The following is a 26,443-nucleotide window of genomic DNA, read 5'->3' as shown; positions in this document are numbered from 1 at the left end:
ATATTCAAATTGAAAAAGGTACAGTTAGTATAGTCTAGAGTAAAAAAAAAGAGAAAAAAACAATATGAAAACTCTTATGTCACTAAGTATGGCATACCCAAGTGATTAACCAAAAAGAAATCAAACAAGAATTAATCATTCCAATGTAATCTAATATTGTTTGTAACAATCTACATAAAGAATTGTAATGATTCCCATTCAAATTTTAAATCAGCAATTTAAATCTTTTTATCCTGAAAACACCATAGGAAGTAAAATTTCAGCTATACTCATATTTTTTCTTGGAAGTTTGCAAGTGAGCTTTTTTGCACAAGAGAAATATAACAGATATAAATAACTTGTAGTTTTGTAGAAGAAAAGCTATAAAGTTATTTTATTGTTAAAAGTTAAAAAAAAAATCGTCATGGGCACTTTTTTGTTTCCAGACACCCCCCACCCCAAACTCTTGGACCAATACGCACCTACTTCAAAAGACCTTAGCTCCCAGAGAGTTGTAAGCAGTTCATATCTCTAAAGGTTTGTACTTCAAAAGTAAAAAACCTTGTTCATTTTACTTGTGTGTCTCCAGAGCTTCACTACTACAGCAATTGCCATGGTATTCATTGCCCCAGGTTTTTCTAAGGTACAATGTATAAAACTAAAAAAAAATAATAATAATCTGAGAAAAAATAGCACAAAAAGTGCCATATTTTGCTGGAACAATCTTTATTACAACCCTCTCTCTAAAGATTAGCTTTTTACTAGCGGCTCTGACCTTCACAAGAGCTACATATAAATATAGACAAGAATTATAACAGGGAACAAACAATAAAAACTTACTGAATGAACACTTTTTGGGTCCATGAGCCATGCATTATACATTTCCTCAACATAGGTTGAACTACTTCCATTTAGAAAAGGTTCAGCAGCTAGAGCGTTAGCAGTTGGCGGTGGAGGGGGTGCAGATAGACATCGGACAGCTTCGCCAGTTCTTGTCAAGAATGTCACCAGCTTTTCTGTTCCGCATGATGGCGTTAATGGCAATATACTACTCACAAGTTGTTTAGTTCTGTACATCTCTGACTAACCTAAATAAAGAATAGAATGAAACAACAAGGATAATCATGGATTTCTCCTTTTTTAGATTTCTAAGATTCTAATTTGTCCTACTAATTTTGTCAATTCTTCTCTCTGCGTCATCATTCCAAATATAAAAGATTGTTAACAGGACATTTTACCATTTTTCCTCTAATTCCACTCGAAGGTACTCTAGAAAACTGAAAGAAAATGTTAATTTATGCTAAAATACATAATTCTCTCCAAAAATGCTTTCAAATTTGAGTTTGAACAAATGTCCTCTGAAGGTAAAATGAATGCTTCATTTGATACAATTTGAAAATGCTTTATTTCAAAATGACTACTACAAACTACAATAAAATTGATTTGCATTTCAAAGTATAACTATCAAATGCCAAATTTAGTGGACATCAAACACAATGAGTAAAATATATATTTACTGTTTGTGAATGTACTTGTATGGACTAAACAAAGTGCATTAAAAGGACGTTTGGTTGCAATCTGATTGACATTGGCCTTTTAAAGGGATCTTATAACTTCTGATGGACAAATGGCTATGCTGAACAAAACGGCTATCAAAAAATTTTGATTGGAAGTGTTTGGGTAAATTACGTTTGTGTGTGTGTGTGTGGGCGGGGTCTAGTTGCCCTCCAATCCCTTTTGATTCTTAAAAAGACACTAGAACTCTCAATTTCCAATCGAATGAGCTGCTTTTGAAGTTTTATGACAACTGTTTCTGTATTAAGCGCCTTGGTGAAAAAAAAACACAAAAATCACATTGTGCCCGCTTTGTTCTTTACTTAGGCAGTGCTATTGTGCTGCCTATGATTCTAAGGCTGATGTCAAAAATAGAGAATGCAACATTACACAACAAAATAAAAAACAACTTTTACATAGAACTTTGAAATAAATTCAAAAATAACAGCTATGCTAACTTGTGGGAAGTGCAGGTACTTACATTGCCTTTCTCTAGCAATTTAAGGACAATGTATTGCTGTTACCAATATGTCTCTGAGCTACCATATTGGTAGCCAGTATGGTTGAAGAAACGAAGTTGATTGCTGAAAACAACTGTACGTTTTTTTTTTTTTTTTGATTATCAGTAATATGCTTCTTGGATTCTAATTATCATAAATAATCAGATGTGATACAAACACAGAAAAGGTCGAGGAGGAAAAAAAAAGAATAAGACAAGCAACAATAACAAACATGCAATAACACTGTAAGGAAATAAACTCAAATTAAATGGTGGTATGACCCAAGTTTTCCCAGAGCTACTTTTTAATTTTTCTTAATTTTTACTCTTTGCATGGAGGGGCAGAAGAAATCACATTAGAAATATATATTTGTATTGCTTGTGTCTTTTTGTTCACCCCTCACTTACTAATGCAACCTACACAAGTGGTATTACTGCACAAGAAAACTAAAACTCCGGTAAAAATTTAATATTGCTCTTTACCTTGATTCATAGAAACTAGTTTTCTTAACTTAACTTGATTTGCGGTTGCAATTGAGCTATATACTGTACAGATAATCTGCTGAAGATAACAAATAGTTTTGAGTCATTAGCACAGAGGGTTAGGTTGTTGCTAGCTTCAGTCACATCATTGAAAAGAGAAAAAAAAAAATGTTGGTCCAATCATGTTCTCTAAGAAATGTCAATCAGGACTTTGAGGTTGTGAGTTTATGTTCTACCAACCATGAACCCCATAAGCCAATCTACTAGCTCTAGGTATATTCCTACTGCATTTTGGAGGGAAGCCACTTCCATGGACCTTGTCAAATGCTTTGGGTAGGTCCAAAAGAATCCGATCTACAGGAAGGCATTCATCCAGCAATGGAGTAATCTGATTTTATGTATCTAAGAAGTTAGCTTCTACAGGTTATTCTAGTAGACAAGTCTGGTATGCAGATGTGAGAATGATGGGTCAGTAATTTTCTGCTTTTGATCTATCCCCCCTTCTAAAAATATGTTTGATGTTGGCAAATTTGGAGGAACTTGCTTAGAATCAAGGGTATCTTAAACAATATACTACTTTTCTGGGAAAGTTCACTAGCCCTTTTTATAGCAGGTGGGGGTGGACGTTGTTGGGATCAGTGGTCTAATTGGTATTTGGGCTTTTGATTTATTTTTCAACCATATACATTGTAGTGTTACAACAGGTCATGTTAAATGTTGAATGAGTTTAAAATGTTGTGTATGAGATTCGAAGAGAAATTGCTTTCAGAACCGTGGTTAATTGCTCACTTAGTAGATCAGTTACATCTATGGTAGTCCACACTTTGTTTCCATTGGCTGTGATAAAGACATTTATTGATCTTTGGTTGTAGTCTTAGCTAGATATGTAGTTCCAAAATTTCTTGGGATTTGACTTACTTTGGTCAGCAAGTTGGTATTAACCAAGTGACATATAGCAATTGCAAATTCTGTTGGTCTGTCAGTCTGTCTGTTGTCTGTGTGTCCGGGTTTTGCTAGTTTAGGCACTTCCAGATAAGCTAGGACGATGAAATTCGGTAGGCGTATCAGGGACCAGACCAGATTAAATTAGAAATAGTCGTTTCCCCAATTCGACCATCCGGGGGGGGGGGTGGTTAATTCAGAAAAATTAGAAAAAATGGGTATTTTTAACTTACTAACAGGTGATCGGATCTTAATGAGGTTCGCTATTTAGAAGGATATTGTGTCTCAGGGTTCTCATTTTAAATCCTGACCAGATCTGATGACAATGGGGGGAGTTGGAGAGGAAAACCTAAAATCTTGGAAAACGCTTAGAATGGAGGGATCAGGATGAAACTTGGTGGGAAAAATAAGCACAAGTCCTAGATACGTGATTGACATAACAGGAATGGATCCGCTCTCTTTGGGGGAGTCGGGGGGGAGGGTTAACTCAGAAAATTAGAAAAATGAGGTATTTTTAACTTACAAAGGAGTGATTGGATCTTATTGAAATTTCACATTTAGAAGGACCTTATAACTCAGATCTCTTACTTTGAATCTCGACTGGACCCAGTGTCATTGGATGGAGTTGGAGGCAGGGGGAACTGGAAATCTTGGAAAAGGCTTAGAGTGGAGAGATCAGGATGAAACTTGGTGGGAAGAATAAGCACAAGCCCAAGATACGAGGCTGATATAACAGAATCAGATCCGCTCTCTTTGGGGGAGTTGGCGGGGGGGGGGGGGTTGATTCGAAAAAATGAGGTATTTGTAACTTACGAATGGGTGATCAGATCTGAATGAAATTTCATATTTAGAAGGGTCTTGTGCTTCAGAGCACTTATTCTAAATTTCAACCAGATCCGGTGACATTGGGGGAATTGGAGGGGAAAACCGGAAATCTTGGAAAACATGAAAATTGAGGTATCTTTATTTTATGAATGGGTGACTGGATCTTAATGAAACTTGATATATAGAAAGATTTTATGGTTCAGATGCTCTATTGTCAATTCAAATCGGATCTGGGGACATAGGGGGTTGGAGGGGAAACAGAAATCATGGAAACTGAAAATCTTGGAAAATGCTTAGAATAGAGAGATTGGGATGAAACTTGATGGGAAGAATAAGCACAAGTTCTAGATACATGATTGACATAATTGGAATAGATCCGCTCTCTTTGGGGGAGTTGGGGAGGGGGTTGGGTGTTAATTCGGAAGAATTAAAAAAATTGAGGTATTTTTAACTTAAGAATGGGTGACCAGATCTTAACGAAATTTGATATTTAGAAGGAACTCATGTCTCAGAGCTATTATTTTAAATCCTGACCAGATCTGGTTACATTGTGGGGAGTTAGAGGGGGGAACTGGAAATCTTGGATAACGCTTAGAGTGGAGAGATTGGGATGAAACTTGGTGGTTAAAATAAACAAATCTCGTAGATACGTGATTGACGTAACCGAACTGGATCTGCTCTCTTTGGGGGAGTTAGGAGGGGGAGTCCAGTGCTTTGCCGAGTGTGGTGCTTCTGGGTGTGCTAGGACAATGAAAATCAATCTATTGATTATTAGAATTTAGCTAGAGCATATGAGCTTTTGGCTCTTCCAGCCTTGTCACAGGTGTCATATGAGCTCTTAGCTCTTGTTTTTGTGGTGTTTCTTCAAATTTCTTTGTTGTCACATATGCCAAGGTCTTCAATATTAGAACTAATTTTTCTGGTGTGTTGTATTTCTGAGTCTCTATGACTATAGCCTGGAATCTTTACCTCTGCTTGCTGACTCTACATTCGAGCATCAACTTCCAATTGGTTTTTTGTCTTAATTTAATCTTGATGCATCATTGTAGGCAAATATCTTTTTTTTTATTTGTTTCTTGTTTCATTTCTTCAGGTGATCATTTTATCACGAGGTGGTCACTTTAGCAATAGACAGGAGAAAGTTTATGCTTTGGATCAGTTTGCTATTGTTTACAAAAACTAGATCAAGTTTTGTTGGTTGCTGATTCAACCTAGAAATCTTGATCATCCCTAAAGTTCTATGACTATCTACCTTAATTCTATCTCAAGATGAATAGATGATAAGACTATCTATCAACAAGGGAAAATGACATAAATTCCTAAAAAAGGCTTACGCCAGCTGTGCCTCTCACTCAGACTATACACTGTCTTGGCTTTTTCTCGAATTAGCCATGGACTGATGGCAACTTGATTTTAATTCAAAATTATTTCCTTATTAAGGAAAAATAATTTCTCATTTCCTTAATTTCCAATTAAGTGAAAGCATATTTTCTCAGTCTTTAGAAGACTATTTTGATGATAAAACTGTCTCTTTAGCAATAGGCTGGAGTTTATTCTTTGTATCAGTTATCTTTTCTCAATAAAAACTAAACCATGCATTGCTAGTTGTTGATTTGGAGGAAAACAGGAATGGTCAACACCTTGGAAGGCAGAAACGCCATGAATGCAATCAATAAAGAGTCAAGGGTAGTAGAACTATAATTAACAAAATAGTACAGGATGACGAAAATCTGAGGAAATCAAAGTCCTGTGTGGTAATAAAATCCCCTTTGATGTTTCTTGTAGCTTTGAACAACATATTCAAGAGTGTATATTCAGTATCCATAAACTAGGGATCTGAGGGGTTGCTGTTTTGCATTGAGTCCTATGTGGGTCTTGGTTTATGGTTAGTAGAACAAAAAAGTCATAGATTACAGCCCTTACCCTGGGAACTTTGAGGTGTTTTGTCAATCAATGAGGAAGTTATTTGACATTTGGACCATTTGGATGCATTTAGGGAAAAGGGGGTGGGGGGGTTAGTTCTCCTCCAATCACTTTTGACTATTAAAAAGGACTAGAACTTACTTACTAGAACTTACAATTTCCGATTGAATGAGCCATTTCCAAAGTTTATACAGGCTCCTCTTCCATAAAAGCCTTACATACCTCTGAGGCATAGCTTACAACCCTTGCCCCCAGGCTCTGGGGAGTTTTACCACCCCTTTAGGCATTGTTACATTATCTTGGACTATTCTGAGCAAAATGGTTGTCTCAACATTTCAATCAGGTGCATTTGGCTAAGAAAGAGCATTGGGGGGGGGGGGGGGCTGGTTGTCATCTGATCACTTTAGACTTTCAAAAAGAGAACTAAAACTTTCGATTTCCAAGCAATTGAGTCTATAAGTCTATAAACCACCCATTCCACAAAAACGTAATATGCCCCTGGGGAGCCTAGGATCTGAGGGTTTATGTCAATGCTGGAGGCATTGTTATATGATCTTTGGACCATTTTGAACAAAATAGCTGTCTCAAAATTTTGTTTGGATGCATTTGGGGAAGAGGGTAGGGGGGAGTCTGATAGATTTGATGGTACTTGTGTATTATTCAGAACACACTCAATAAGTGAAGTTAGGTTCTTTTGTGAAACAAACTACAATGCAGGTATATTTCAATTAAATAGTTGGTACTTGTTCATTATTCAATTGATTCAATTCAATTCAGAACACACTCTTTGCTGAGAAAATCTGTTTTTTTAGCCACAAAGACAAAACTCAATTTAGTTTGCTATGCATAGTGATAAAAGATAGTGTCTGAACATGGATTTTGAAATGAAGATCTAGGATGTGCCAAAGACTGAAAAAGAGGCAATTATATTTTTCCAAGATAAGTGGTTGTTGCCCACAATAAAACAGTACATCAATGGACACAACATGACTTTATACTCTTATGAGAAGGAACATTTTTGGAATTGTAACAATAGGCCATGTTTGAAAAAAAGTCAATTTGGGCTATATATTTGCACATTAGGGGGGTGGGGTGAATTATATAAAATAACTAACTTAACCTAACCTAACCACTTCTATATATATACAATATTTCATTAATATGTTCCTGCATTGTAGTTTGTTTTGTGAAAGAACCTAACTTCATTTATTGAGTGTGTTCTGAATAATACACAAGTACTGATTTGAAAATCAAACAGTTTGTCATAATGAACTATAAGTAAGAAGCAACTCAGCTCAATTGTAACCAAAACTCTAAAACATTGGATTTTCATATCAATAGATACGTCAAAGAATCGGCATATTATGTTAATTCCGAAAATTATAAGATTCATTCAGTTTAGTGTTACCCATCAAATGTTCCAAGCCTGAAAAAGTTTGCCTGATCTTTGAAAAAAGGGGAAAACTCTATGCTGATGACAGCAAACTAATAGGAATTGCTGATGGAACCCTGCAAAATGACTTGCATAGTCTCTCCTTATGGGCTTCCACCTGGATGATAGAGTTCAACCCATCAAAATGCAAAGTCCTTCACATGGGTCCCCACAACAATCAGATTTCATATTTTATGCTGGATAAATCTGGCACACATCCAAGTTAAGGCTGTTGACAGTGAACAAGACTTAGGGGTGACCCTTGACAGGAAGTTTAAGTTCCATGAGCATACTATGCAACAAGTTGCTAAGGCCAACAGAGCACTGGGACTAATTAAACAAACCATATCATTGTGCTATCCTCTGATAATAAGAAAATTATATAATGCTCTTGTAAGAACACATTTGGAGTTTGGCTGCCCTGTTACAAATCCTCAATATAAGGGAGATGTGGCAGCCCCAGAGAATGTATAGAGAAGAGCAACTAAGCTTTGTGCCCCACACCAACAGCTTCCCTACCCTGAACGTCTGCATCACCTGAAGATACCCACATTGTTTTACTGGCAGCACAGAGGATATGCCATTTTTGTCAAGAAAATGCACCAAAATAACATGGCTAACTCCATTTTTACTCCCTCCCTTCCACTATAACACGAGGCCACTCAATGAAGCTGCAACAGGAGCACTCCAGATGCAGTGAGAGGACAAACTTTTTCTCAGTACATGCTGTCTCAACTTGGAACAGTCTTTCCAATGAGACTGTCACAGGTGAATCTATTAATTCTTTCAAAAATGCAGTCAATTTGGAGTGGAGTAACGTGGAGTGGAAGTAACAGTGGGAGGCCGTACCCCATCACACCAACTAATTGTGTCACCTCATCAATTCAACAGCAAGATGTCCTACAGGAAGAAGCAGTCCATCTTATCTTGCTGTAAATGCAATTGACGGTAATACCTCCCAAAAGTCAAGTAATCTTAATAAAAATTACACCATCAGACTCAGCTTACCATAGAGCCCTACAGTAGAAGTTTCAAACTCTTATATACAAAAATGTAAAATTTTGCATTTTTTGAAAGAAGAAAGACCAGAGATGTGTGTTTATTTGTTTTTTTTTTTCTTTTCAGAAGCAATTGTATCAAAATAATGGTCTTAGAAGATTGGAAGAGGATGCATCTGAACTGAAATTTAAACTCGCCCCCCTCCTATGCCCCTTCTTCCCCTAAGTTACCAAATCAAACTTTTGAAATAGCCATGTTGTTTGGCATAGTCCAAATATCTAATAACTATGTCTTTAGGGGTAACATGACTACCACAATCTATGGAAAGATGCCTGTAAGTTATAAAATTTGTCCATTATTTATGCATAGTATTTGTTATTGAGAAGTATACAGACATTTTAGGAGGAAAAGAAATTCTGTGGTTTCCATAAGGAGAATCTTATGTGGGGAAGAAAATTTCCAGGGGGTGAGCTCTCTAGGAATAATTTTACACTGGAGGGATTTGACAGGATTTCTATACAAAATTATTTTTATTTGTTTAACCTTCTCTTTACCAATTCAATTTTGCAAGTGGAAATGTTCTGGAGTAATTATATAGTGGCTATTTTCAGCATGTTTGGATTTCCGCGAAAAAAATTCCATTGAAACAGGAATTTCTGGGATGAATGAGAATAAAATTTGAAATTCTTTTTCAAATGAAAGTATTATAAGGAGGATTTTTCAGGCTGAATTGTCTGCAAGAAATTTTAGGGAGGGGATTTCAGAGAGGATGGAACTGTCTGGAGGGAATTTTTATGGGGGAGGGGTGTATTTCATGTGGGAGGATAGTTCCACAGGAGTTTCACATGAGGGATGGGGGGGGAGAATGTATCATGAAGGGTGGACCAGATTTTCCAATATTATTTGAAAAATGATCAGAAATTAAATATAAAAAAACAAGTTTTTTTTTACTGAAAGTAAGGGACAACATTAAAAATCAAAACAAATAGGAATTTTTCCATAAATGGAGGGTTTGACCCCCTCCTCAATAGCATGCTCTTTATGCTAGAGTTTGACTGTTTATCCCAATTTTTTAGAATAACTCCTGAAACGCAAGGGTCATTTAATTAGAATAGGAAGCTTTTTTAAAAGTGCTAAAAGCTCTAGCATAGAGAGCAAGGTATTGAGGAGGGGGAAAACCTTTCATATATGGATTCATTCCTGTTTATTCTCAGTTTTAATGTTGCTCCTCACTTTCAGTTTAAAAACACTTTTTTCTTACTTAATCACTAACAATTTACAGATTTCTTAGTGAACATTGAGTACCTCCCTTTTTGTCAGCAATGACCTCTGTATCTAACATTATCTTATATAGACTACAGCAAGGTCAAGGACTTGCTTCAGGCTGCAGCATGGGACCATGGTTGTCAAGGATGATATCAGGTTAGCCTGGTAAAACTTTAGAGATAATCTGCTGCAATCTGAGAAGATATGCATTTTGAGCTCACTTTTGAAGGTGCCTAAAACACTGTCTCATCTAACTGACCTGTCAAAAGGGAAATAAACCATAAGAAAAAGGCCTTTTCAAAGTGCAAATGTACATATCACTAGGATCAATTTGAAAAATCAAGAAATAAGCTGACCCAGCTGATTACTTACCTCACAGCAGTTTATAACACAGCATCCAACATCAAATATAGCCCAAAGACATTCTGGAGATGTGTGTCTGCCAATGGCAAGAGTAGATGGACTGTACCATTCCTGTTAAACCCCAAATGCAAAAAGGTGGAAGGTCCAGAAGACATGGCAAATTTGTTGAACATCACATTTGCATCCAATTTCTCAGTGGATCCCTCACTGAGCCACCACACCCTATCCCTAAGTTCACAAAGGATCCAATACAAAAAAATCAAGTTACCACAGATTAAGAATTGGTTTAACAAGCTAAACCTTAACAAAGCTAGGGGCACAGATGGCATATATCCCTAGCTTCTTAAAGAACTGGCTGATACAGGATATGAGCCACTCTGTTTGCTATTCAAGCTATCCCTTGAAACTAAGAGTTTACCTGCACACTGACTGAAAGTCATAGTTACTCCAATATTTAAGAAAGGATCTAGAACTTGGCCAGAAAATTACCAACCCATTAGCCTTACTTCAATCATGGCCAAGCTTATCATGAAGACAGCTAATGACACCATCATAAAAGATGTGACAGAGAATGGCCACCTTTGTAGTGGTCATCATGGCTTCTAGAAAGGCATGTCCATCAGAAAGTCTAATAAAATCCTATGACTCCAAGATAGAGCAGTTTTCCCATTGATGTACTCCTCCTGGAACAAGCTAAGGCCTTTATGGAAATGTATCATCATTACCAGATAATAAAGCTGTGTTTATATCAAAGAGATAAAAACATAGCCATGTGGATCTATAGGTTTCTATCTGATAAGAATCAGATCATTGCTGTATATGATTAAAGAGATCAATTTCGATCAAACTTGAGCAATTTCGATGGCGGGCTGCTCAAGCATGGAAAAATAACCAGTACCTCTCACCATCTCAGCCCCCCTGTAAATAGTCTATGTATGAGTGATAATAATTATGTAACAGTAAACGTGTGTGAAAGTAAAAATAGTAAATTAACAGTTATGTCCCCATGCCCCTCTGCATTGTCCCTCAATAGCACCTCTGTGTACCTCAGCTGTAACTCGTCCACTTCAACTATTAGTGAGATCAATAGTGTGCATAGCCAAAAGTTGCCTAGACACACCCGAAAACTTGTAAACATTATGACAGCTAACATTGATGTTATCACCAATAAGATGCCAGAACTGGCAACAGTGCTCAAATTAAGTCAGATAGATTTTGCAACTCTGACAGAAATTAGCCCTAAAAATTCCAGATTTCAACTGACAGAAGACTCCATCTGCCCCACTGAATACAACATCTTCAGCAATCTGTCTGATCCAAACTGCAGAAGAGGAGTTGCTGTTCTGGCTTCCAAGGAATTCCAGGTAAGAGAAATTTCTGTCCTAAATTCTTACTTACCTTGGGTTGAAGCCACTTGGGTATCCCTGTCCCTACCAAACGGAATGTTTGTTTTAAGCTCAATTTACAGGAGCCCCAGTAGTCCATGCCAGCTGTCCTCTCAAAGAGCAATTACTGAAATGACGCAATTCATACTATGCAACTTCCCAAAGGCAACTTTGCTCATGACAGGGGATTTCAACCTCCCAACCGTGTTCTGGATGGATGGCCAGGGTGTGAACAGGTCAAGCCTTGAGCAAAACCCACTAATTCAAGTACTTGCTGATAATTTTCTGTACCAAACAGTAACTGTGCCCACAAGAATACGTCCAGGACAAAATCCTTCAACACTTGACCTAGTCATAACCAATGATCCAGAAAAGGTGATTGGGACACAGACTCTCAGTCCAATTGGCTCAAGTGACCACATGCCAGTCCTCTCATCTATACAACTCAGCTCCAAACCATCAAAATATACTAAGCAATCCTTTACTAATTACAAGATGATGGTGGAAGAGCTGATAGATGCCAATCTGGAAATTCTGATCTCATATGACATGGAAGCTTCATGGCTAATCCTAAAAAATACCCTACTAGAGAGCCTAGCCAAACATACCAGCATGACATGGAAAAAGAAACCAAAAACTCTACCTTTCCTCACCCCAAAAATCAAGAAACTATGCAATAGGAAGAAAAAACTTTGGGAGAAGTTTGTGAAACAAAAAACAACAACAGTATATGAGAAGTACAAAATTGCCAGGAATCTCCTCAGAAAAGAAACGTGGAAACTCACTGTAAACTACAAAGAACATCTGGCCAAAAATGTCAAGGAAAACCCTAAGTTATTCTGGAAACATATCTCCCTACGTAAACCAGGCAGACACTCAGTACCAGACCTGGAGAATAACAGCTCAGTCTCTTCCTGTGCCTCCAAAAAAGCTAACCTTCTGAATAAGCAGTTTGCCTCAGTGTTTTCTAAGGATGACCTCCAGTCAGCCCTCCCACCAGCAGAACAGGCTCACACTGCCTTCCCAATGTTACACTCACCAATCACAGTCAAAGAAGTAACCAAACAGCTTAAGGAGCTTGATGCCAATAAATCAACTGGACATGATGGTCTGAGCCCACAACTGCTGAAGGAACTAAGCCCTGCTATTTCAACTCCCCTGGTAAAATTATTTAACTTGTTGCTAACACAAGGGAAGCTTCCAAGGGATTGGAAGAAGGCAATAGTCATCCCAATTCATAAGAAGGGTAGCAAAACTTCAGCAGCAAACTATAGACCTATCAGCCTTACCTGTGTGGCATGCAAGGTCATGGAGAGAATTGTGAACAAACACATCATTAACCATCTTGAGGCTAACTCACTCATCAGCAGCAGCCAGCATGGTTTTTGTTTTAAGAGATCAGTGGATACAAACCTTCTTGAGTCTTACAGTCTTGTAACTGACCTAATAGAAAAGGGAGTACCAGTGGATATAATCCTGCTGGATCTAGCCAAAGCTTTTGACAAGGTTTGTCACTGTTACCTCATTCACAGGCTATGCACCCTGTCTCTTAGTCCAAAAGTGATCAGTTGGATCAAGGATTTTCTGAGGAACAGAACACAGCAAGTGAAAGTGACCAATGGACCAAATAGTTACACACTCTCTGATGAAGTCAATGTCACCAGTGGGGTCCCCCAGGGCAGTGTCCTGGGTTCAATATATACATAAATGAGCTAGCCCTTATCACCAGTAACAAAACCACTCTCTATGTGGATTATTCAAAACTTATAGGTCCTGCCAATACCCCTTCTGCTAGCTAATCCCTTCAAAATGATCTCAACCACATGTGCTCCTGGGTCAAAAGATGGTTGCTGGAATTCAATGCTGAAAAATGCAAGGTCATACACTTTGGACATAGCAACCCCCAGCAACAATACCTAATGACCCAAAACCCTGGATGTCACCACATACTGGAGCATGTTCAGGAGGAGAGAGACCTTGGAGTTATTGTAGACTCCCAGTTGAAATTCAGCTCCCACTCACAGAAGATCTCAGCCAATGCTAGCAGAGCCCTAGGTATCATTAAAGATGGCATTACCAGCAGAAGTAGACATGTAATAAACAAGCTCTACAAAGGACTGGTAAGACTGTGTTTGGAGGTGGGGACCATCCTGGCCACCCCTTGATTCAAAAAGGGTAAGGTAGTGCTTGAGCAAATCCAATGTAGGGCCACTAAGCTGATTGCTGGTATGGAAAACAAGCCCTACAATGAACGGCTGAAGGAACTCAACCTCCCCTCTTTAGTCTACAGGTGGAAACATGGGGATATGATCCAGGCACATAAACTCCTCTCTACCAATCAAGAAAATGAGCTCCTGGAGATTGGCCCCTCCCACATAACTTGAGGACACCCAAAACAAATCTGCAAAATTCATGCAAAGACTAGACCAAGATGCAGCTTCTTCTCAAACCAGATTGAGAACCTCTGGAACAACCTCAAGGAGAACACTTTCTGCTGAATCAACAGATGTATTTAAATGCCGTCTGGATGCTGAGTGGAGTGACAAACCATCGGGATTTAAATGGGATGCACCAGAATCTTCCACCAGAATTTAATCAACCATGTATGCAACTGTCATCACAAGGAGTGATTCAACAGGATCAAAAGTCCTTATTTCACTCCAAGATGTGATTTAAGGTAATGACTTAATATACTCCAAATCAGTTCATATCAAGAGTGGTGGAACCAAGGACCCAAACAAGGCCCAACACTGTTAAATTTCCACACAAATGATCCTCCTGAGATGATTAAGGATGACTTGGAACTATATGCAGACAATTCCAAACTCTGGATCAGCAGCTTCCACAAAAAAAATGCTCTTCTCTACAAGAAGATCTCATAAATCATGGTATATTGGTAATAATGTTGAACCTGAGCAAATACAAAATCCTGCATCTTGGTCAAAACAAATGCAAAATCCTAGTACCATGATGTGACTCATTTTTTGGTCTTTTTAAAAATAATTGTTATATTTTTGTCACAGAAAAGCAGTGTGGTCTTTGAAAATCTATGACTTATGAATAAAGTGAACATACCACTTGATGCCTTTTTTATGTTCTTCACAAATATAATAATTGCTTCTACTGTAAATTCAAATTTAAGCACTTTTTGAGCTCTTAAAAATGACAAATGTTCAATTAAAGTATGTGTTATCACTCTTTTTCCACAAAATAATACTATGTTTTCTTAGTGCTATCTTGTTCTATTGTTTTCAAAAAGATACTGCTGTATTTTCTCAGTGCTAAAATTATTTATAATAAGGTTAGTTTAGGTTAAAAGTGCTTAGATTTGAATTTATGGTAGAAGCCATTGTTATATTTGTAAAGCACATAAAAAAGGCTTCAAGTGGTATGTTCACTTTATTGGTAAGTCAGTTATATGAAGTCATAAATTTACCAATTTTGCACCAAAGTGCAAATTAAGGTAGGCCTAAATAGGATCAGTCTGAGATCAGGCCCTGGCTAAATACTTGGGTCTTACCCTATATTTGAAAAGAACATAAAAGGCATTAAGCAGTTTGCCCACCTTGTTCCTATGTAAGTAAAGAAATTATGGTAAAATTCTAGTTAATTGACTTCTTGCTATCTCAGAAAGGGTTTAGGTTAGGAAAAATGAAACTTTCAGGGATGGGTCTACAGGCTAAAGTATATCCTGGTATTTTGAAGCACCTACCCCAACTCCCTCTCTTTCTAGAGGGTCCTGACCTTTGAAAATGTGTGTTATAAAAATGAAACCTTCCAAAATAGATCTTCTGCTTGAATAAAGTACAATAAAATTGTTTTCAGCTTCACAACTTTACTCAATCCCAATTTATAAGGTTTTAAAAGTATGTAGGCCTATACATTTCCTAAATTTTGAAAAAAAAAAACACTGATATGGCTCAGAATTCTACTCAGATAACAGGAATTGCATTCTTCAGAACTAAAGGCAGAGAAAAAGCAACAGGTAACTGAAAATTAAGGTAAAATGTTGTTTTGTCAAAATTTAAACAGGTATGCACCTGTCATGTAGGTGAATTTTAGGGCCCTCTAGAGGGAGAAGGAGTAGATGTGGGTACTTTAAAATACCTACCTGGGATAGGCCTATACTTTAGCCTGTAGACCCATCCCTGAAAGTTTCATTTTCCTAACCTAACCCCTTTCAGAGATAGCCAAAAGTCACTAAACTAGAATTTTACCAAGCTTTCCATGCATAGTTTATGCTCGAAAAATATTCCTTAAAGTTTCATCCACCTAACCAAACTATTTTCCAAGATATCAAAAAGCCCCCATCTAAATTTCCCCTCAAACCTAAATAGATGTTAAACACCTCAAGTTATTAATATAGCACTCATTACCCTTGACTTACCTAAGTAACTTCAGCAGACAATTCTAGTATACTAGTCCTGATTCAAAGAAAAAAACGTAATTTATAGAAGTTGAAAACATGTAATAATTCTACGTAACGAAGAAAACGTGTCATCGCTAGTTGCCAATTCAATTAAGAATCAAAGGGTATACAGCCGAATAAGGGACCTGTTCCGCCGAAACTATTGGAAACAAATAGAAATCCAAACAGAATAATTTAGAGATATATGTCATTAAAATTGTGTTTTCAGGGAAATTTAGAATTTTGAAGTGTTGAAAGGGACTAAGGTTGACGGATTTGAGTGCAAATTTAAATAACATATTCGTTAAATTTTATCAACGGAGTATTGCAAGCTATATATTCTGTATCTGAAAGATACAAGAAAAATGTAAGAAAGAAATTGCCCTCCCCCCGCAATTTTTTCAAACTGATAATTTCGTCTGAATAAACAAGTAAAATAAAGGCTATACTTTTGAAGGGGATATATCTTTCGGCAATTCCGATCTCCCAAAACCAATTTTAAATTTGGAGGTCTGGGGGGAAAATGGTTTCTAATGTTGGAAGTAATCAGAGCTTACACCTAATCCTTCGCATTCACACTTAAAATTATTTTAGCGTAGATTTGGACAATTATGGATGGTGACAGTGTATCGTTGCCTGCTATTATATTTATGGGGGTATTTTCAAATGCACATTGCAACCCTCATAATTGGCATTTTGGTTCATTTATTACCATTTGTTTATTTTTCTGACATTTTCAGCCTTTGATATCTTTTTAATGGTTTATTGTTGTGGTCTACTTCTCAAGCAGGGATACGTGTATCCCTTTGGGGTACTCGAAGTTTTTTTTAGCGTGTATGCGGCCGGCCAACAAAAAAATTAAACAACCCTATAACTCTAAGTGGCACAGTTGTCAGAACTGTCCCTTTCTGAATCTCAAGTGGTTTCAGTTGGGACATGTTAACGTGCGTGCGCCATTAGGGGTCAGTCATCAAAGTGGCTAGGTCATTAAGGTTTAGTCACCTCGTAAAACTGCACTGCAGTAGTATTGCCTGTTATTGCAAGCTCGCTCTCAGTATTGTGTTATTTTTGTGGTGTGTTGAGTTATTCTTCAGACACTTAATCGTTTTTAAAAAATACGTCAGTGTATTGATTCAGGTACGTAAGTAAATTTTACAATAAAAATTAACAATGGATGAATGGCTCCTAAAATAAAAGGCCTCATTAAGATCTAGACTCAATAGTCCTGGACGTCTTGTTACTAATGAGCAGCCCAAGAAAAACACTGGCAAACGAACCTAAAAGTAAAAAATTTGATACAACGAATTGTACTTAAAATTAGGTTTCACTCGGACTGGAAGCTCAGACGAGCTTAGTCCACAGTGTGTTATCTGTTCTAAAATTTTATCAAACGAATCTATGAAACATTTTCATTTAAAACGCCATTTTGAAAGCAAACATGAGAATTTCGTAAAAAAGGAGTTACAGCACTTTGAACGTCTTTGAAAGATCTTAAAAGTAAGCAAAACACAATAAAACAGTTTTCTGGTGCAGAATAAAATGAAAGTGGTGTAAAAGCTTTTTACAAAGTTCGTCATTTAATTGCGAAGGCTGATAAAAACCATACTATTAGTGAAAATTTAATCCTCCCTGCCACAGCAGAAATTGTTTCTGTCATGTTTGGAGAGATAGAGGCAAAAAGAATTGAAACATTTCGATTATCAAATGATACAGTTACAAGGAGAATTAGTGATATGGCGTATAGCATAAAAGAAAAATTTATCGGAGCAATTTGAAGGAGTCCTTGATTTGGTATACGCAACTCGACGAAACCAAGGATGTCGCTGGCATAGATTCAAGATTCAAGATTTTATTTAAACTTCTGTACAACACACACAATATATATAAAAAAGGGTCAAGCCGGAGACAGACTGGTCGATTGATCATTGATCATTTTTGTACGTGGCATTTCTTAAGACGAGATATTTTGAGAAATTTAATTTTCTAAAACACTTCAAACATCGACAAAAGGTAAAGCTATTTTCAACTTTTTAGATTCTTTTGTTTCCGAAAACCAACTCGAGTGGATAAACTTTGTTTCAATGTGTATGGATGTTGCTATGGCTAAGAGCTGTCATATCACAGGGTTTGTAGGTGATGTTAAAAAGGTGTCAAGTGAGTGTAAGTTCATTCATTGTTTACTTCACAGATAGGCTTTGTGGCTAAGAAGCACCTTGACGAGCTTAAAGACGTCCTTGATCAGTGTTAAAATTATGAACTTCATTATAAATAGGCCTAAAAAATCTTGTTACTTTAAAGTTCTATGCTAGGAAATGGGGAGCGTCCATGGTAACTTACTGCTGCATACTAAGATGCGATGGTTTTATCTGGGAAATGTTGTGTCCCGTGAATTTGAACCCGCAAAGAATTACATTTTTTTTTTACCGAACACAAATCCCATTTGTCTTCTGTACTCACTGATTTTGATTGGCTTTTGAAGTTGGCTTATTTAAGTGATATTTTAGAAAAACTCAACATATGGAATTTATCCATGCAGGGTAGTGTTTCTGATATTTCTTATGTAGAAAAAACTGATGCAATGGTAAGAAAGATCATTCTCTGGGAATAACAAATAGAATCCCACGAGCTTTGAAACATAGTTCAAATTACCTTCAGATTGAACATACATTTTTGCAAGATAATAAGAAAAACATATCTGATTTCACTGAACTTAAGACTCAAATGATCCAGCATTTGAATGCTTTGAAGATCCGTATAAGTGAACACTTTCCACCTTTGGAGAAACACTTAGACTAGATCCGCAGCCCCTTTAATGCTGATGCTGTGGACACTAGATTGACTACATTTCAAAAAGAGCAACTCATTGAAGTCTCGTGTGATCCCAAGCTGAAAAATAAACATTTGACTGCTGGTACTACATTGGTAGATTTCTGAATCGGTATTGGGAAGTAATATAAAGGATGATCAAGCACTGTTGTTAAATTTCTCTTAGGGTTTTCACCACATTAATATGAAAAGGTTTTTCAAGTTTGACCTATCTTAAAAGTAAATTTAGAAACAAATTGAATGTTGGAGAAGGTTTAAGATTGTATTAGCTAAGCTAGAAACTAATTTCAATAAACAGTGTAAAGAGAAACACGCTCATCCTTCTCACTAATCTCTTCGAAATAAAGCGTTTTTGTTCTTTAAATTTTTGTGTCTTTGTTTTTAAATAAAACTATTTGGAAAAAAAAAATTCTCTTTGTTTTTGCTTAAACATGATGTGTAATTGAGTTTAAAAGGTTAAGGTTTTAAGATTTGTCTAATATTTTACTTATAGTTTACTCACTACCGATAACTTAGAGGGGGTATCTAAAACGTTTAGTGAGTAAAAAGGGGTACGGTGTCTAAATAAGTTCGAGAACCACTGGTTAAGTGCATGGCCCTAGAAATTTTTTCAGTGTATTCTAACATTACAAGTATGTAGAAAAAAGATGCATACGATTTACGAAAAGAAATTCAAGTTGGATATTAAAAAAAAAGTTGCAAATCGAGGCAAAAAAAAAAAAAAAAATTCGATTCTTCTTGTTAAAACTGCTTCAACTTATCGTGGTCATTCTGTGTTGTTCCGGCTTTATTTAATCAGTTTTATTGTTTTAAAAAGTAGAGTTATGAGAAAGAGTCAAACTTGAGCGCAAAGAACGGGGCGTTGAGGAGGAGAGAGCCCCTTTCATATACGGAATAATTTATGTTTGTTTTAAGTTTTAAAGTTGCTCCTTACTTTCAGTTAAAAAAAACTTTTTTTTTATTTAATTTCTGAACGTTTCTGAATTAATGCGGGTTTTTGATTTTGCCTCACCGTACATGAATAGTTAAACGAAATTTGCATATTAATTTTACTTTTTTGGCTAAATGGCTTTCTCAAAGTTTTTATCAGACATTTTTGAGAAAAAAGGGGTGGAGAGGGGGCCTAGTTGTCTTCCAATTTCGTGGTCACTTAAAAAGGCCACTAGAACTTCAAATTTTATTTACGAGCGTTTTTATTAGTTATAAATATACGTAACCTACAAATTAACTTACATAACGAACTTCTATATTCATATATTTTTATTACGTATTTGAGGGGGTTTGCACCTCCTCAATACCTAGCTGTTTACATTAAAGTTCGAATTTTGTTCCAATTCTTGAAGATTGATCCCTGAATCACAAAGGCCTTTAATTAGAATAAATAGCTCTTTTGAAATTACTAAAAATGCTTTAGCACAAAGAGCGAGGTATTGAGGAGACGAACCCCCTCATATACGTAATAATTTCTGTTCGTTTTAAGCTTTAATGTTACTCCTTATTTTCAGTTGAAAAAACTTGTTTTTTAGATAACTTCGAAGACCACACTGCCTTTCCATGACGAAAGTAAAACAGTTCAAAATAGGGATGATACCTTGTTATTGACAGTGAATAGATATAAATTTACTTAACTGGATATTTCGGACACATATACAGTGTTCATCATCAGCAGTAAAACTAAAAGACATGAATAAAAATAAACAAAATATATACCTAATAAACTAATTACATATAGTTTATTGCTCTTATTTTTTTTCAATTTTTGAAAAATTTTTTGAAAAATTTTTGAATTTTTTTAATTTCGATTATTTCCCTGAAAATTTGCTTTAAACCTTGGCCCCTAGAAATCAAAGAAACATTTTCAAACAAAATAAAATGATTTGTAAAGTTAAAGATATGTTCCGAGAGGGCCGACGTGAAATCTTCAGGTTTGGTATTTTGCTTTAAAGACGATGAAATAGAATTATGATGTTGTAGCAATCTCGTTTTTAAATTCTGGTTAGTACGTCCCACATAAGAGTTTTCACAAGTACATGGGATTTTATAAACCCCACTTTGTTGCTCTACGGAAGTCCGATCCTTTCCAGAATTTGAAAAACCAGCCAAAGAATTACTACCTCTTAAAGCTACCTTTAAACCATTATTCTGTAAAATTCTTTTAAGTTTTTCACTCAAACCTGGAACATATGGTAGAGAACAAAAAATATCTTTCTTTTCTGTTGTTTCCAGAATATCGTCAGAACCTTCTAGAAATTTTTTCCTTCTTTTAGAAAAAGTCTGGTCAATTAACCAACCCGGATAATGGTTGCTTATTAAAATCTCTTTTAACAACAATAATTCCTGCTCAATGAATTTTCGAGAACAAATTCTAAAAATGCGGTCAGTTAAGGATATGATTAAACCAATTTTTACTTGGCGAGCATGAACGGAGAAAAACGACAAAAATCTGTTATTGTTAGTAGGTTTTCTGTAGATCTTAAAATCCAGACTATTTTCATTTTTTATAAGAAGGACATCCAGAAAAGGAAGTTTATTATCTTCTTCTAATTCTATTGTAAATTTTAAATCTCCCCCAAAATATATGTTTTAAAAAGTGTGAATCTATCGCTATTGTTTCAATATTTTCCACAAAACAATTTGCTAATAAAGGACTTTAAGGGGCCCCCATGGGTAAACCATTTACTTGTTCGAAAAAAACCCCCTCTGAATTGAAAAAATAAGAGAACATGTTGCACAACCTAACTAAATTCATAATTATACCGACTTCCAAAACTGTTTCACCACTAATTAAGCCCAAATTTCTTAGTGTCTTTCTCTCAAGAAGAATTTCTGCGGCTTTTACATCAATACTCGTATACATTGACACTATGTCGAAACTTGAAATTATAGAATTTGAAGAAATCTCAACTTCTTTTAGTTTTTTTACAAGTTCTGATGAATTCTTAATGTAAGAAATTTGTGTAGACATTAGTGGTTTACACAATGACACTAGCCACTTACTTAGAGCACTTTTTGGTGACTTGTTACTCGCAACAATTGGTCGTAATGGCAGATTTGGCTTATGTATCTTTGGAAGTCCGTATAATTTAGGGCACAAAGAACCTCTGGGTAAGAATTTGTCGAAAAGTTGAGGTGTAATCTTCCCTTCTTCCTTCAAACTCTTTAACTCGTTCTTAAACTTCTTTGAGTCCGTCGGGCCAAAAGAAAGTTTTTTGTACGTTTTTTCATCTTTCATTAAAGCGTTTAATTTTGAATCGTAGTCCTTGGTGTCCATTACCACTAAAGTGTTACCCTTGTCTGCTTTTGTAATAATAATAGATTCATCCCTTCTTAAGTTCTTCAGAGTTTGCTTTAAAACCAGAAATCCCTAACAATTCTATCAAAGACATAAAGATTCTTAATAATTTAAGAAGGGATGAATCTATTATTATTACAAAAGCAGACAAGGGTAACACTTTAATGGTAATGGACACCAAGGACTACGATTCAAAATTAAACGCTTTACTGAAAGATGAAAAAACGTAAAATTCTATTTCATCGTCTTTAAAGCAAAATACCAAACCTGAAGATTTCACGTCGGCCCTCTCGGAACATATCTTTAATTTTCCAAATCATTTTATTTTGTTTGAAAATGTTTCTTTGATTTCTAGGGACCAAGGTTTAAAGCAAATTTTCAGGGAAATAATCGAAATTAAAAAAATTCTCTTCAAGAATAATTCCATAAACAGAGATACAGGTGAATTTGGATTAAACTCAATTTATGATAATTTACTGAGGTCAAATAAAGTAAATATCACCTCACCTAAGAGCTATGACCTCTATCCACGTAATATGTCAGATAATTCTAATGAACCGAAAAGGTCAAAGAGATTAACCTCCGCTGTTGCATTGAAAAAAGTAAGAGCAATAAACTATATGTAATTAGTTTATTAGGTATATATTTTGTTTATTTTTATTCATGTCTTTTAGTTTTACTGCTGATGATGACCACTTTATATGTGTTCGAAATATCCAGTTAAATAAATTTATATCCATTCACTGTCAATAAAAAGGTATAATCCCTATTTTGAACTGTTTTACTTTGGTCAACTTGTTTTTTTTTATTTAATTTCTCATAAAGCTGGAAAATGCAGCGCCCTCTTTATGGAAATTCTCTTTCCCCATGATAATTTCCGCCAAAGAAAGATCCTCTCATGTAACCCCTTCCCCTGACCCGCATTACCAGAAAAAATCCCCCTTGAAAACGTCAGTATACTTCCCAGTAGCCAATACTATATATAAACAATGGGCAAAGCTCATAGCTTGGAGCCCTTCCCCCGGCAACTGTGGGGAGTTAAGTCGTCCTCAAAGACATAGTTACTAGATTTTTCGAACAAAATGCTGAACAAAATGGCTATATCAAAATTTGGATCCAGTGACTTTAGGGAAAAATGAGCGTGGGAGGGGCCTAAGTTGCCCTCGAATTTTTTTGGTCATTAAAAAGGGCACTAGAACTTTCAGTTTCCGTTAAAATGAGCCCTCTCGTGACATAGCCGCTTATTCTAAAAATTATGCAGAAAATATTAAATATAATTCTTTTTATGTATGGTGATCAGATTTTTTATTTTTTTTTTATGGCGGGATGGTTTTTATAACCTACTATTTTTTGAATTAATATTTTTATACCATTTTAATTTCAATAGATTTATTAGAACTTTAACCCTTACTAGATTTTAGATTAAATAAACGACCATTTCCACTACCTACCTACGACGCATAATTGTCGAGGTTCTCTTTAAATTGCAGGTATTTCTTTGTTCGCAAGTTTATCCAAGCAGATTATTATGCCCCCCCCCCACAAAAAAAATCCTGTATCCGCCCCTGAATTAAACAGGTATAAACACATAACCATACAGAAACATTATTTAATATTTTTGGGATGAATTTTCATTTTTAGAGTCCCTGAACTAACAAACTGTAACCCATTCTTAGAAGATTGTATTTCAACAAATCATATCATTACATAGCAAAGCTGCTAATTCTGTATTAATAATTTGGTTTAATAATTCGTAAAATAAAAATAAACTATAACAATGACAAAAAATAAACATGTATCATCTCTAGAAACTATTGGCAACGACAAAATTGGCTTGGGCAAAATCCACGCCGACAATTCCGTTTACACCAGTCGACTGCGCCTAGCACTTGACCAAAAACACCAGTAGGAAAACAACGTCCTCCAGGTCGAGATTCAGGGGCTACAAACCCGGGAGGAAATGGGGCACCGGTTGGCATATGTGGCTGAGCTACAAAAATTGAAAAAAAATGTTTTATAAGACTGAAATCGGATAAGTAGGCAACATAACAAAAAACAAATAACACGGTAGCATAAAGATCTGAGTGGAGTGTGTTTGTGAACGCACAAAACACACGAACACACGAAAGATAAAAACAGTGGCCCTTATTTTATGCTTAGAGGAGAAACGTTTAAATAGTAAGACCTTGGCTGGAGTAAGTATAACCTTTGAACCTAAGTTTGCCATCTTTGATATAAATCAACTTCTTCTTCATTATTAGTCACAGTGCTTTTGGAATTTAGCGTCATTTTAAATTATTACAAGATTTTTCTTTATTTGCAGTTAGCTACCAGTTACCATAGCTTCTTGGCTACTTAATGCTAACCCGGGAAAAAATATTGCTTCTTGTCAAATAGACATCATGACTGGGAATAAAAAACTTGCTTTACGTCTCTATTATGATTTCTTAGAAAGGAAATAAAATGAATTTGTAGTTGTAGGGGTCTTTGCCTCAGTTAAGAAGTCCTGAATTTTAATTGAGAATTGCAGGCGTATCAACATAAAGAAAAAAGTGTTCGCTTAAGCTTCAGGACTACAAATATTAATTTCTCGCACAATATTTCCTTTAATTTTTAATTGAAAACATACAGAAAGGCAAAGAAAAATCTTTGGAAAAATATTTACATACCCTTTAAGTATTATAGCCTCAATTATCCTCTATAATGTCAGAATTTCTACCAACAGAAATTTCAAAAATTAAACGGCAATATTTTTTCTAGCCCTCCTCCTGAAAAAAATAAATAGCTCACAGCTCAAAAATTAAAAGAGGTAAGAAGTGGGACTTAAACTTAACTTCAATTCGTTTCTACAATGGTCCAGCCTGTGGCACCATCGTTTACCGATGTCACCTTAGATCCATATGGAGTCATTGCTCGAAATGGTCACATTCGTGTTCGGAATGCGGTTGTATCCGAGATACGGATACAGTATCGGATACGGTTGTATCCGAGATGCGGTTGATCCGAGATGCGGTTGTATACTAAAGGTACACGAAAGAGCTCAAGATTAGCTTTCTTAATTTCCTGCCTTAGACGAAATTAGCCATGGTACCCAATTTTTATATATGGTGTTTCACTGCACATCCATTTAGAAACTTTCTAGTTTAAGGTGTTATGTACATTTTGGGTTACGAAAAGATCTATTCTTTACATTAGCTCTGATATATATATTGTCAGAAATTTTAACCTGTGTATAGTTGTCAAAATCCAAAAAGACAGCCTTTGAACAACTCTAAGATAGCGGTGAAAAGATGGCCTTTCTTGAAAGACCCATATTAGAAGACAACTAAAATCCTTTGAGGCTTTTTACCTTATAATTTAGACAAATAGTAAAATTTCTACAAAGCTCCCATCCAGAATTTTTACTGAAGGGGTTGAGTGTCTAATCCTAGAAAACATTTTCTTTGTGTTTATAGCGTTAAATAGCGAAAGAGCAACAATTTTGGCGTCTTTGTTCAGATTTCAGGGGTGGAATTAAATCTGATAGTCCCCCTACTTCACCATTGCTTCGCTTTGCATTATATTATGGATGGATATTAAGATTGTGAATAATAATTGAACAAATAATTTAAAATGTGAGCCACACAAACAGAAGTCTACTTAGACCAGCATGAAGACGTACAAGCACGAAGGCTTATTTCTCTTAATTGCACCATAATAAATCATAGACAATTTAAGCTGATATGTAAAAAAACAAAAAAAACACAAAATCTCCCGTAAAATAAGATAAAACAGATGTGCTCATCTCAAAAAACTAAAATCACAAAAGCCAGTGAATATTTTTTTTCTTGCATCCCACTGGAAGTAGTTTTATTTATCTTCAAAATCTATTCTGTCGAAAGTGACTCTATAAATTTTAACTGGCACTCGAAAAAGAGAAGAATAAAAAGAAACGATTTCATAAGAAGGATGATACGTTTGAAGTACCTCAACTAAATAAAAATAAGAATTGTGAATCAAATATGGCCCCGGCGGGCTCTTTAACAATGGGAATCATTAGCGCAAGCCTTAAAAAAAGAAAGGAAGTTAAGTTATAGTTACGATCAGATCCCATGGGCTATTGGGAAGGCGAAAAAAACTTTAATATTTGAGATGAGGAAGATAATAATTGCTGTAAGGTTTGAATTACATTCTTAACTCTTCAAAAGGGTTTTATCGAGGTCTGCCTGGCCGAGTGGGTTGGTGCGCTGGATTCGGGATCCCTTGTCTGAGAGGACGCGGTTTCGAA

The 26,443-nt window shown here is 35.9% G+C and overlaps 2 protein-coding genes across 3 annotated transcripts in view; both read right to left on the bottom strand.

The window, feature by feature from the left end:
* Positions 1-16,161, bottom strand: part of LOC136036099 (2-oxoglutarate dehydrogenase complex component E1-like) — a gene marked incomplete in the record, with an annotated part of 66,754 nt that extends 50,593 nt beyond the window's left edge. Inside the window, 2 exon segments of the mRNA XM_065718095.1 lie at positions 820-1,067; positions 16,038-16,161. Coding sequence (XP_065574167.1) covers positions 820-1,056 — 237 coding nt within the window.
* Positions 16,162-23,851: 7,690 nt separating this feature from the next.
* LOC136036098 (uncharacterized) overlaps positions 23,852-26,443 on the bottom strand; it is a 70,618-nt gene continuing 68,026 nt past the window's right edge. For both annotated transcript variants that reach the window (XM_065718093.1, XM_065718094.1), the window contains one exon: positions 23,852-24,166. In XM_065718093.1, the coding sequence (XP_065574165.1) occupies positions 23,988-24,166 (179 nt within the window). In that variant the 3' untranslated portion in view covers positions 23,852-23,987. The remainder of the gene's footprint in view (positions 24,167-26,443) is intronic.

This window comes from Artemia franciscana, chromosome 15 (assembly GCF_032884065.1).
Source record: "Artemia franciscana chromosome 15, ASM3288406v1, whole genome shotgun sequence".
Lineage (NCBI taxonomy): Eukaryota > Metazoa > Arthropoda > Branchiopoda > Anostraca > Artemiidae > Artemia > Artemia franciscana.
This window is presented reverse-complemented; position numbering and strand designations above follow the sequence as displayed.